Here is a 13561-nt window from a genome sequence, read left to right on the forward strand (position 1 = left end):
ATTCTGCACCTTTCAGAGAGGTGCAAAGTTGCACATTTTAAAAAAGTTACAAAGTTGCACCTTAGAGGTTCTCCCAGGTGCAAAGTTGACTTTATTTTTCTTAGTGTGTAGTCCTTGCCTTACATCATTATGACATCACACATGCGGACGATATGAAATCTCCATTTTGGTATATTGATTACCGATTGTTACAACTTCTAAAAGTTCATAACTTTCTTATTATTTGTCTGATATTGTTCAAACTTTCACCTATCAACTTGTCATTTTTTTCCTCCAAAAACACTGTTTGGGGGGAGTGGGGTGGGTTGATTCCACTTTAAAGCCAATAGTCTTTAGAAGGTACCAGCTCAAGACACGCAATAAACTTATTCAAGATTCAATATTTATTAAAACATGTGATTGCAGCTTGTAACAGCTGTATTGACAAATTCATAAACAGAGTGCAAATACTAATGGAATTAACAAATAATCAATATTACACAACAACAATGACAAATATGAATTCAAAATTATGATTAACTCAATATAATGTAATACCAAATGTTAAATCATTCATGGAAAGTTATGAGAAGATATACAGTATCATGTTAAAGAAAAAGCTTAATTCTCGACCTTCTCAACCTGTCACTGATTTTATTTTAACTTTGTTGAGCCATCGCTCCATAAAATATCACAAGAGCAAAAGGAATGCCAATTGATTGGTGATTTCAATGTTGATTTATAGAATCCCACAATGAAATAATGATACTGATAAATTTATTGATTTTATATTTACATTTTCTATTACGCCGTTAATTCCAAACCAACACGGATTTACCGACAATTCTGTGAAATTGAAAATGTATTTACAAACAGGCCTGAAAACAACCTTGGTACTGGCCCTGGCATAATTTTAAGTGAGATGAGCGATCACCTGCCTATTTTTACCTTTTCTAAATTTAATAGTTTTCCCCTTAAATCATTGTGCAACATTAAAAATAATGTAAGATATAAGCGTGTTATAAAATTAATGATGTAAATACTTCTAAATTTTGTACTAAATAGCAAATTTTTGACTGGAATATGGTTGTTGAATCGCCAGTTTGATGCATTTATGTTGAGTCTTACTAGTATTTAGAATGAATGTTCTCCTCTCCAAACAGTCAACAAAATATATCTAATAAAAAAACTGGTTTGATTCAGGATTAATGAAAATGATTAAAAAACATTGTAGGAAGTACCTTAAAAACCCAACAACACATCGAAAAAATGCTTACTGTACTTATAGAAATATAGTAACTCGTGGAATACACACAAGAGAGAATAATATTTTGATATGTTTAAAGAAATCTCGTACCAATACAACAACAAACAATTTGGGAAATAATTAATCATATTCAGAATAAGTTGCATTCTCTATGTTTAAAGATTAACGAAGTACAATTTTTTGACAATACTATTGTAAATGAATTTAATTACTTTTTTTATGTTGGGAATGACATTGAAAGAACATTACCAGTTGTACAGAATCTCTTTCCAGGGTTACTTATAAATCCAATTGAATGTCATGAAATACTTGAAATCGTAAGACATCTAAAATCTAGTAAAAGTCCTTGATATGAAATAATAGACTTTGACATTATTAAAAAACTTTTTATTATTTGTAAAACCTTTGTGCAATATTTTTAATTGTTCTTTACAAAACGGGATTTTTCCAAGTAAGCTTAAGTTAGCGAAAGATATTCCTGTCTACAAGAAAGGGGATAAATGTGTATTAAATAACTACCGTCCAATATCAGTACTCTCTACATTTTCTAAGATCTTTGCAAAACTTGTTTATGTAGTAATAATATTATATATAATAGACATATTGTTTTAGGAAAAAATATTCTTCGTATATGGCATTACTTGATTTTATGAATACTATTTCTGAAACATTTGAAAAGAAGTAATTTTTTATCGGAATATCTTTAGATTTATCAAAGGCGTTTGATTGCATCAATCAAAAACTGAAATTCTATGGAATTAGATGTTCTTGCTTGGATTGGTGTGTAAGTTATTTAAGTAATAAAGTCTAGTATGTATCAATTGATAATGTATCCTCTGAAATAAAATCAATTTCTTTAGGCGTACCCCAGGGACCAGTATTGGGCCCGTTACTTTTTCGTTTATACATTAATGATATTTGATATGCAAGTGATATACTTAAACCAACTGTTTTTGCAGATGACACAAATTTATTGTTAACAGGGACAACGTAAAGACGTTAAATAACACATTCTTTACTGAAATATTTAAGGTAAATTAATGGGATTTTTTTAGCAAATCTTGATAAAAAAAAATTGTTTTGTTATTCCAGCCTAAAAATAAAAATAATGTAAGTATCAATGGTTGTAATATTCTATTGTTAATTTTAGTTTAGAAAAAATTGTGTGGGGGGTTAACATAGATGATAAATTAACTTTGAAAGAACATATTAACAGCGTGTCTTGTAAAGTAGCAAAAACATTAGGTGTCATGAACAGACTTAAACTTATATATCCTTTGAATATTCTTCTAAATCTGTATTATACAATGATTTTACCTTAAGTATTGTAATATTTTGGGGGGAAATTGTTCTAATTGACATAATTATGAGTAGATTAAGAATGCTTCCAAAAACGTGCAATAAGAATTATCACAAACTCTAGACCTTGTATACAGCACCATTTTTTTCCAAATATAAAATACTCACTATAGATCAAATTAATAATCAACAAACTGCTATATTTCTTTATTCTTATTCCAATCACCTCATGTTTTGTACAAAATAAATCACCGGTAGTCAAACCAGACAAGCTAATGATCTCTTTATTCAAAATTTTAAATACACATTTTGACGAAACACTATTCATTATGTCGGACCCAAACTTTGAAATTCTTTATCAAATGAACTCAAACATTCCTCCACACTCCTGTCTTTCAAACGGAAATATAAAATATATTATATTCTCCTGTCCCTCCCCTTTATCCGTCTTTTACTTTATTTTGCTTTGTCTGGGGTTTTGAGGTCAAGTATCTTTTTTTCTCATATATATTTCATGTATTCCATTTTTTTCATTGGGGATTGACCTTGATAGGCCCATATGGCCTTTGTCAATCCCCCCCACATTTTGATGTTCTGTCTTTTTTAATGTAATTTATTGTAACTATTTATACTTGTATGTATTCATTGTATTGATATTGTATGCTTTTACTAACTATGTGGAAAATACATTGAATTAAAATTTAATTGAATGCTGTTTTTTGGAAGAAAAAACACATTCATTATTAATTCCTAGATTTCGGCTCCTTTGTTTTAGGGTGCAACGTTATGACCAATGGAACCTTTTCCGGTTAAAAATATGGGTTAACTTATTATTATATACATAGTGTAGGCCTACACTTCCAAGGTGCAAAGTTGTACATTTTCTATTGGAATGTAGTATTTCCAGGTGCAACTTTTCATTTCGGTTGATAGGTTGCAATATGTCTATTTTACGTTTATAGTTTATTCATATAACGACATAAGTATATAACTTTTTATTTAGTTTGTAATAAATAGGTATATATTAAGCTATTTACCATGTTTATATAGCAATATATATAAGATTTTCAATTAGGTAGAAATATCCAGAAAGTGCCACCATTAACCTCAAACAGTACGACAGCATTTGACTATATATATATATAAATATATATATTTATATATATATTTGTACAATTGTTAAAAAAAAGGTGAAGATCGCCCCTCCCACCCCCCCCCCTTCCGTGGTGGTCCATTTTCCTAGTTGTTGATCTGGATGGTGTAGTCAGACTGTCTCTTAATGTACAACAGCTTGTGGTTTTCCTCCTTTAAACACGTGAATACAGCAACTGCAGATACGAAACGGTAAAAGGGACGAACACATAATTTTGAAGAGAAAAAAGCTATGAAGAAATACACAGAATCTAAATTTTAATGAGACGATAGGTATATAATTGAGGTTTAAAATATCCCCGCAGGACGGAGCATAAATATAGATGGCATTATATTAACTAATATTGAAAGGAACACATTAGAAAAGTAACGAACAGCGATTCTTATATCATTGTTATTATCATTACTATCATTATTATTACTATCGTTAGTGTTATAAATGTTATCATTATCATTATAATTATTATTCCTACAAGTATTAATAGATGTAGTAGTAGTAGTAGTACTTATTATTGGGGTTTTTTGCACGGAGAGAAAATTAAAAATTGCGATTAGTGTTTATGCTAACGTTGTTGTTGTTGTTTTTTCGATCGTTCACTTGTTTGTCTTTGGGTTTTTTTTCTAAAAGCTTTCATTGTTGACTAGGTCAAAGCAAGAAACATAGAGGGCGTCAATACACCATGAATGACCTGAAACTTTATCATCACTTCCGGAAAACTTTGCCCTTTCACTGGTAATACAAATATTTAAAGGAACGTAATGTTAACATGCGAAATCAGGCATAAACCAACATGTCAGCAGAAATAATTAACATTTTACACATAGGGTTATAGGGCCCTGGGGCTGCTGGTTTAAATTTGATAAGCAAAAAAAAGGGGGGGGGGTCACTGAAACAACTAAACAATAAAGGTGGTGATAAGGTGTTTTCGATCAAGGAAAACTTTTACAAGAGAAAAAAGAAGTTTTCACTACAAAATTTAGATAATTTTCCTTACATATCTGCTATTTAGCATTTCTGCCACATTTCCAGGGGTGCTGATTGTGGTGAATAATGCATGCAGCACCTCTCGGGACAATCTTGGGGGCCATTATCAATGTCTATTGTAGAAGTCTACAATGCGAATTAGAATTTGACACGTACCCGATAAAAAGAAGAAATTCCAGAACAACGACGATTGACAAGATTGGAACCGCGATAAGAAAATTCCGTCTCCATTCCCGTTCCCCTGCATCAGGGTCAGTGGGGCAATCTGTGCAGTTCTCTGGTGGACATGGCTCGCCCGTGGACGGCTGTTGGGATGGGGGCTGTGTTTGAGGTCCTGGGTAGGTAAAAAGTCCGTAAAACATCTGATCTCGTATAACAGCTGATTGATAGAAAGACTGATTGATTGATTGGTTGATTGATTGACAGATCAATTGATTAAATGATTGATTATTTGATTGATTGATTGATTAAATGATTGATTGATTGATTGATTATTTGATTGATTGATTGATTGATTGACAGATTGATTGATTGATTGTATGATTGATTATTTGATTGAATGATCGATTGATTGATTGGTTTATTGATTTATAGATTGATGATTAATTGATTGATTGGTGGATTGATTGATTGGTTTATTGGTTGATTGATTGATTGATTGATGAATTGATTCATTTATTTGTGATTGATTGCTTGATTGATTTATGTATAAATTGAGAATTTGATTGACTGACTGACTAATTAATTGATTAATTCATTGATTAGATCGATTGACTGAAAGATGGACGGATTGTTTGATAGACTGAATGAAATCGCAGGGCTCTACGATAGATCACTTTATTACTGAGTGGGCTACCCAGGTTAAATATATTTAAAATGACATGATAAAATAAACAATAATTGATAAATAGATGACTAATTTGATTGATTGATTGATTGATTGATTGATTGATTGATTGAATGATTGACCGATCAATCGATTAGTTGATTGATTATCTGTCTGATTCATGTGACTTTTTCAGTGTCGCTCACTTTGTATCATGCAGAATGGCATTATGATTATCTCAAATATAGGTTTACAACGTTTGTCCAGGAAAGACGCTTCACTATCACTGATTAATAATTCATTGGTCATTATGTTAGGGACCATCTTTTCAATTTAATGCATTTTTTATTCAAACGTTCTTGTATGAAATTTGTCATTTTATTTTAAATATTTCAGCTCAGGCGTAACTGAGTGCCATTATACAAGTTCTTATCCTGATTATACAGGATCTTTTTGTTAGCGAGGAAGTGCATAAATGAAAGAGGACTACTGACGTTATCTCGAAATATTTCTTTTTTGGGGGAAGACTTATCTTGTCAAACAAAATAATTATATCTGCTAATTGGTGAAATAAAAATGTAAATTTAAATGGGGTAAAGGAAGGGGAGGTGCAAAGGACGATTTCTAGATTTAATGCAATTTTATATTTTTTGGGGGTAGACTAAATTTGTCAAACAAAATAATTATATCCGCTAATTGGTGAAAATTGAATGTAAATTTAAAGTTGGGGGGTAAAGAAGGGGCGGTGCATAGACTAGATCTAAATTTAATGCAATTTTATCAACTCCCCATGGGTGTCAAGCAAAGGATTATCTTTTCCATTTTGCATTTTGGGGCGCAACAATAGATGTCCCACTTGAAAAAAAAGGACAATCCGACTTTGCTCCGACGGCCATGAAACTCACTCATATTTGTTGTCTGGCTGACTTCTGCGCTTCTACCTCCTTCCACACCCGAACAGTGGAGGATTCTAACATTTATGGCGTAGAGGGCATCGTGGACAAGTCTATCAACTGTGAACCCGAAGACGTCTGCATCGGCATCGTAGGCAACGAAACCGACACTCGTCCACTCCGTCGATGTCGGCGGTTTGAGTTCGACGTTGTAACCGCATACGGGGCCATCGCCGGTGTAATCTTTATTCCATTCTATCTCGATTGTTGAGGAAGTTACGTTCTCAATTCGAGGGCGAGTTGACAGTCGTGGCAAGGCTTGAATTGTGGAGGAAAAAATTGAGAATTAATCATAGCAAATATTAATCAAAGGCCAAATTGAAAAAAGGAATTAATCACAGGCCTTATGAAAAAAGCGAATGAATTAACCATAGGCCTAATGGATAAAATAAATGTGGACCTTTTAAATGAAATAAAAGTGCTAATTATAGGACTTATTAACAAAATGAAAGTATTAATTGTATGTCTATAATAGGCCTAATGAATGAGAATGGAATTGAGTATAGAGTTTATGAATAAAATGAAGGCATTGATTATGACCAATGAATAAAAGACCTAATGCACAAAATGTATTAATTATAGGCCCAATGAATACAATAAATGTGTTAATCATAGGCCTAATGAATAATATAAACGTATTAATTATGGACCAATAATTTAATATATGCCGAATATATACCTAACAAAGCAACAGCCCCCCCCCCCCCCAATACCCCAATGAAAAGCAAAATATTACGTAGTAATAATCAAATAAATATCTAATCCGAATTGACATATTACTGTATACTTACTTGGATCCAACGGGTTAATGCAAAGATATAGGAACACTGCAAAACAAAGAACATATAAAACAATTATTAATTCTTAGAACATTCATCCTACATTCACTTCTGGGGGGCGTTTCATGAAAGGAATTGTCGGACGTTTTATCCGACAAGTCCCATTTTATCCGACAGTTACCATAGGAATAGTGCCTCTTAGCCAATCAAAATCATGGAAAGATGTCAGATCTGACAACTTGTCGGATGAAAATATTGATGAAACGCTCCCCTGAAGTCCTAATTGTGATGGACAGGCACGTACTTTTTGTTTTAAACAATATTTTATTTTCTTCCTCTTTCAAATCAATAAGTTTACAATCACAATTCATGATTGTACATGTATACTAAATAAAGAAATATATCAGTATCAATAAGATTACAAACAAATTTTCATAATTATTACAAATCAAATATAACTGCCCAATTTCTCTTACTTAACAATGTGAAAACAGAAATATATCAATCAACAAATAATCAGATTTTGTTAACGATGACCTTTTTTTCTTTAACAGGAATAGAATAATCTCTTTTGCATATTGTACAAGAAAGAAAATAAAAGAAATGGACAATGGATTGTTTTAATGGTTAAGTATAGGAAGATTATATGGCCTAAAACGTCCCTACACACTCGCCTACCCCCCCCCCCCTCCCCCCATCACACTCCCCTACACATCCACATGAACGTGATCTGGAGATCACGTATAGATACGATTTTGCTGGAGATATTGAAGAGCGCCATCACTTTAGCTACCAAACTGTGCTTTGTGCGCCATGAAAGTAAACATAGAAAAATTCTGTGGAGTGTAATCCGAGCTATGCGGGGGGAGTTCGAATTGATACAGAAGTTCAAACCCTTGTCATGTCTTTCGGATGGTGACGTTGAAGGTCGTTCCCAGACGTAAATAATCATATCTGATCGACACACGTGACGTCTGCAAAAAAATTCCACCCCCTACACACACACTTTTTTATCAACAAAACACATACACATACACACACACACAGACCCACTCTCACCTACACCCACACACGCGCACATGTACATGTAGGGCCTACACACACACACACCGGCGTCCTTATCCAGCATAGTGATTAGTGATTTCCTTCTTTATAGCCTTTCAAATCAATTCAATACAATTTCTTTCAATCGGTCAATTAAATACAAAACATAAGGCATACATAAAGAGTAAACAACAAAAAACATTAAAATACAATGCAAAAATAATGGGCTAATATAGGGGAAATAAACTAGCAGCAATGATAATTATAAATCATAATGACCTACAGGATTTTCAAACTGAAAAATAAAAAATCAACTTTCAGAAGTTTTTAAAACTTATCTAGAGTTTTAATTGGTTTAATATCATTATTCAAATCAATTCATAGGTTGATTCCTCTACAAGTTGGGTATTTTTAGTGTTTTTAGTTTAGTCTTTACAACATTCAGACCGCAACATCTGCTAGGACATAATATGTCATAGCATTCAATTTTTTTTCAACAAAGATGAAAATGGTCTCAAACTTTAAAAACCAAAATTCACAATAAATTTCGAATTGTTCCATAGTGTTTCATAATATCCATTTCTTGAATATTTATCTCTCAATATTATGTTATTTTGATAAAATATTTCATTCATCGACTCTCTCATTTGCCCGTTTATTTATTTGACTTGTTTATATAAATATTTTATGGAAAAAAGCCAAACTTTATTAACATATCATAACTTTCTGCTTTTACTTCCAATTTTTATGAAATTTTCAGTGTTGTAATTGTTGGATTTTTTCTATTGATTCAAATCAACGTTGTTTACCTTTAAATATTAGCATTGAAATACCTTAAAATAAAAAAAAATCTTCAGGAATTTCATCTATTTCAGACTTAGATTGGTCACACCCTATCACATAACAATTGAAATCCCAGAGTTTTGAGGGAATGATGGTGAAACACGAATTAAAAGCGAGCGGGGTCGACCCCAAAATTATAAACAAATTGCCTAAATTCAACAAATTATTTCTTATACATACAATGAATAATACTTTAGCTGTTTCAATTCAAATTTGAATACAAAAGAATTGGTCCCATTACTGGGGTGCAGCATAATGCTAAATGTATGCATAGGCCTACACACGCACTTTATCCTCAATAAATCCATAAAGCTGTTTACATGATATTCGATATTTTTGTAATAACCCTGCAGCTGCCTTGCTTTATGACCGCAAAACGCCTCGTTACACATTATGCTTGCATACAATTTTCCTCTACTATGAGGCAAATCAATGTCGATGGATTTGACCTCGTACTAATTCCTCACCTTTGAGGCCTATGTAAAAAAAAATATTAAGGAAATAACGAAATTCGTAATACATTCAAATGCAGTAGCGGACCGTGACCCGGAGAAGACCAAGCATTGGGGGGGGGGGCACTGCATTGTCTGTGAACAATGCTGTGCCCCCCCATGCTTTGTCTCCTCCTGGTCACGGTCCGCCACTGATCAAATGTATTTATGTAAACAATGGATCGAGGCCTGTTGTCAGAGTGCCTGTTGTACAGAACTTTTGCCATAAAAACATCCCTGGCAAATAAACAAAAACTTTGGCAAACAAAATTATGCCATTGATAAAAATATTTTAAAAAATGCCAGAGTTTTTATTTCATGCAACAGGCCCCGGTGAACAACTTACAGAATTAAAGAACTAAAAGTCTCTAATAATGGGGCGTTCTAAGAAACTTGCGATCACTTTTAAGTCTATTTTTATTTATTAAATTAGTCTTTATTTAACAGGGTAGCCCTATCAGTAATTACAATACTGTTTTACTAGGAGGCCTTGCATAACATACAATACATATACTTAAATTTACATGAAAAACATCCACTGGCGATACGAAAGATCAGTACAAAATGATATTGGATGCTGCTTTCCAGGAGTAATAATTAGAGAACAAATATTTGCAACATATTTATGACTGCAATCAATGTTCATGTTTGGTTAAATTATGATCAAGAAAATATACTAAACATAACAGTTCATTTTAAGGATACTAACAAATTCAGTGTAAGAAAATACAAGACATTCGGTAGGAGCAAATCCGGCCTAAACTTGTCATATAAGAAACAACATCAATGAAAAGTATAAATCAGAATAGGATAGGTGTGATTGTATGCACTTTGTGGTTGTTTATTATAATTACTTAATTTCAATTTCATCCGTAGTAATTGCATATATGGCAGGACAGGCATCGGTCCCTAGATCAATAACAAGTTTTGAAATATTATGACTGATTGCTAATCTGCTTCTTGAAACAACGATTGTCATCTGATTTGCTACAGTTCAAATGTGAACGCACTGTGATCACACTGTGTGACACTGTGCCCTTTCTTATTCACATTATAACATTTCGGTATATTTTAAATGTCAATCATATCTTCATATGAGATACTGCAAGTGAAAACATCAAATACACAAAGCGCATAACTTTTGTACAACTTTATTTACCAGTTGAACTTCAGGTTCTTCTTTGAAAGAGCATTTAAACAAAATGTTTTTAAGATTTAAACAACAATGTTAAAATCTTAAGCAATGCATTCTTATAATTGAACATTTCTACTTTAATTTTGAACATTTTGTTGAAAGTTTAATACCTTATCTGTTCACACAGTAAACCAGGTTGAATAATGCGTCTGCACTAGGGGGGTAAGTCAGTGAACACACTGTCAACATACTGTGAATAAACTGTGAACACACCGTAAACATAGTGTAAACTTACTGTGTACACACTGCGATAATATCATTTATACACTGTAACACTATATGAACACACCGTGAACACCTTGTAAACACACTGTGGTCACACTGTTTATACACTGTAACACTATGTACACACTGTAAATAGAGTGTAGAGTTAACCAGGTTGAACAGTGCGTTTGCACTGTGTATGTAAATACACAATGAACACACTCTGAACATACTGTGAACACACTCTGAACACACCGTGAACACCTTGTAAATAAAACACACTGTGGTCACAATGTTTATGCACTGTAACACTATGAACACACTGTAAATAGAGTGAAAACGCTGTGCATATTCTCTTTATACATCGTGAATACAATCTAAACACACTTTGAACACATAGTGAACACAAAACATACACAAATAAGCGAGCAAGGCATAGATTTTACCAGCCGATGAAAGCGTAAAGCAAGAGATTGAAAGTGGGATTCACCTAGGGTGCAGTCTTTGCACCAATTTGTTTTTACCGCTTCAGGCAGTATGTTATCATAACACTGGCTATTGTCTTGAACACACAACGCGAACACACTGTAACACTATGAACACACTGTAAACAGACTGAAGACACTGTGAACTTCTCTGAACACACTATGAATACTGGAAAATTTTACGACTTGCTCGCTTATGTGTGTATGTTTTATATTCACAAGAGTGTGTATGCTTACATCGTGTTCGTGCGTTTACAGTGTTGACTTGGAACCTATCTTTGTATTAACGGGATAGCCCGCATCGTTCTTTGTATTAATCAACAATATAGACCTATTTTCCTGTAATCATTATAATTTAAATTTGAGAGAAATATCATTCAAATATTTGTCAATAATAGGAATCTTCATCTGCAGAGATCACATTCTAACCAAATGGTGAGAAATAAAATAGTTGAGAATAGGAACTAGATCCCGACAACCTGTTCCAGTGATCGTTAACATAAGTCGTGAAAGCTCTGTGAAAACAGTCCCAAGGGCCTCCACAAGATGTTTTCTTCTTTTTTATGATTCTGCTTTCAGACCGTTGAATTCCAAATACGATGTGACTAATTTGAATTAATCTCACAAGCCAACAAGCAAGTACGCACATGTCTCGGTTTAATGAGGTTTACTTAAGGAAAGGCGTATGAAGCGAGATCTTGTCGACTTTGCTTCTCAGAGAGTAGGAAATTTTCATCTATTTCATTTTTTCGAGGAGTGGAGGGTTGGTGCCGGAATTCATTGCCCTCGCATTATTTGATTAGTGTTGTGCAGGTATGACTTCAAAATAATAATCAAAATTACAATAGTAATGATGATGATAATAATAATAATAATAATAATAATAAAAATGATAAAAATAATAATAATAATAATGATGATAATGATAATAATGATAATAATAATGATAATTATATTAATAATAATTAAAATAATGATAATAATAACAATAATAATAATGATGATGATAATAATAATAATAATAATGATAGTAATTATAAAATGATAATAATAACAATAATAATAGTAATAATGATAATAATGATGATAATGATAATGATGATAATAATAATCATAGAGCTTTCAAGCACAGAAAAGGTGACTGTAAACAGAAAAGGATTACATCGGGAGGAGAGACCTGTGTGTCATAGTGATTCAGTTCGCTTTTCACCTCCCAGGCATGCACCAAACATTGAGGCCAAACATATAGTAATAATAAAAGTAATAATAATAATAACATAGATAGTTTAGTTAGTTTAGTTTACTCCAACGATGTTGTAGGACGAAGCCTGTTCATCGATCAAAGTAGAATTATTGATAACAAAATAATTAAAATGATAAAAATCAGCATATACGCCTATCATCAACTAATATGTGGAGCGAGGCACCATTCATAGAAAATGATGATAAAAGCGAACTGTACGCAATCATGAAAAAGAATGCATTTTGGGATACACAAAAAGCGCGCCCATAACTGTAATAGACAGATAAGAAATACAATTTGTTTAGTAATATAGGTATAATCATGCCTGCGACAGCACTAAAATGTTAATAACAATAATAATGATATGTTGTTGGTAGCTTACCACTTAACACGATAATGGTGGCTATTAACAGAAAATAGCAAATACCGTGACAACAGTTTTGGCAACCCTTTCCGCAATCTGCCATTATTGGTTGTTTAATAATGCTTTATCCCGAAATATAACTAACAGCAAATATTATTCAAGTTCCACTAGACCGTTCTACCGTGTATCAACGAATAAGTTCGGGTGGTGTTTGCAAGACGACAATGAAAATGACCCCGAAGAAACTGCTTGTTGAATAGACCATCATAAAATGGAGTCCAAGAAGGCGGTAATACAATGCCAAATTTGTTTTATGACAGATATGCAAACTTGTATGGGAATGTATGTTTATCATATAAATCTGAAAATAGATATGATACTTGCGGGGAATTCACTTTTTATCACTGACAACTATGACACTATACACGGTAGTTTTAATCCATCAAATTTTC

The 13561-nt window shown here is 32.7% G+C and overlaps 1 protein-coding gene across 1 annotated transcript; it reads right to left on the reverse strand.

The window, feature by feature from the left end:
• Positions 1 to 4318: 4318 nt before the first annotated feature.
• On the reverse strand, positions 4319 to 13289 carry LOC121417630. The gene is made up of 5 exons (XM_041611367.1): positions 13128 to 13289; positions 7253 to 7288; positions 6414 to 6719; positions 4839 to 5016; positions 4319 to 4427 (listed from the first exon to the last, which is right to left on the reverse strand). The coding sequence occupies exons 1-5, from the start codon at positions 13210 to 13212 to the stop codon at positions 4319 to 4321; spliced, it is 714 nt and encodes a 237-aa protein (XP_041467301.1). The 5' UTR covers positions 13213 to 13289.
• Positions 13290 to 13561: the final 272 nt, after the last annotated feature.

This window comes from Lytechinus variegatus, chromosome 6 (genome assembly GCF_018143015.1).
Source record: "Lytechinus variegatus isolate NC3 chromosome 6, Lvar_3.0, whole genome shotgun sequence".
Taxonomy (NCBI): domain Eukaryota; kingdom Metazoa; phylum Echinodermata; class Echinoidea; order Temnopleuroida; family Toxopneustidae; genus Lytechinus; species Lytechinus variegatus.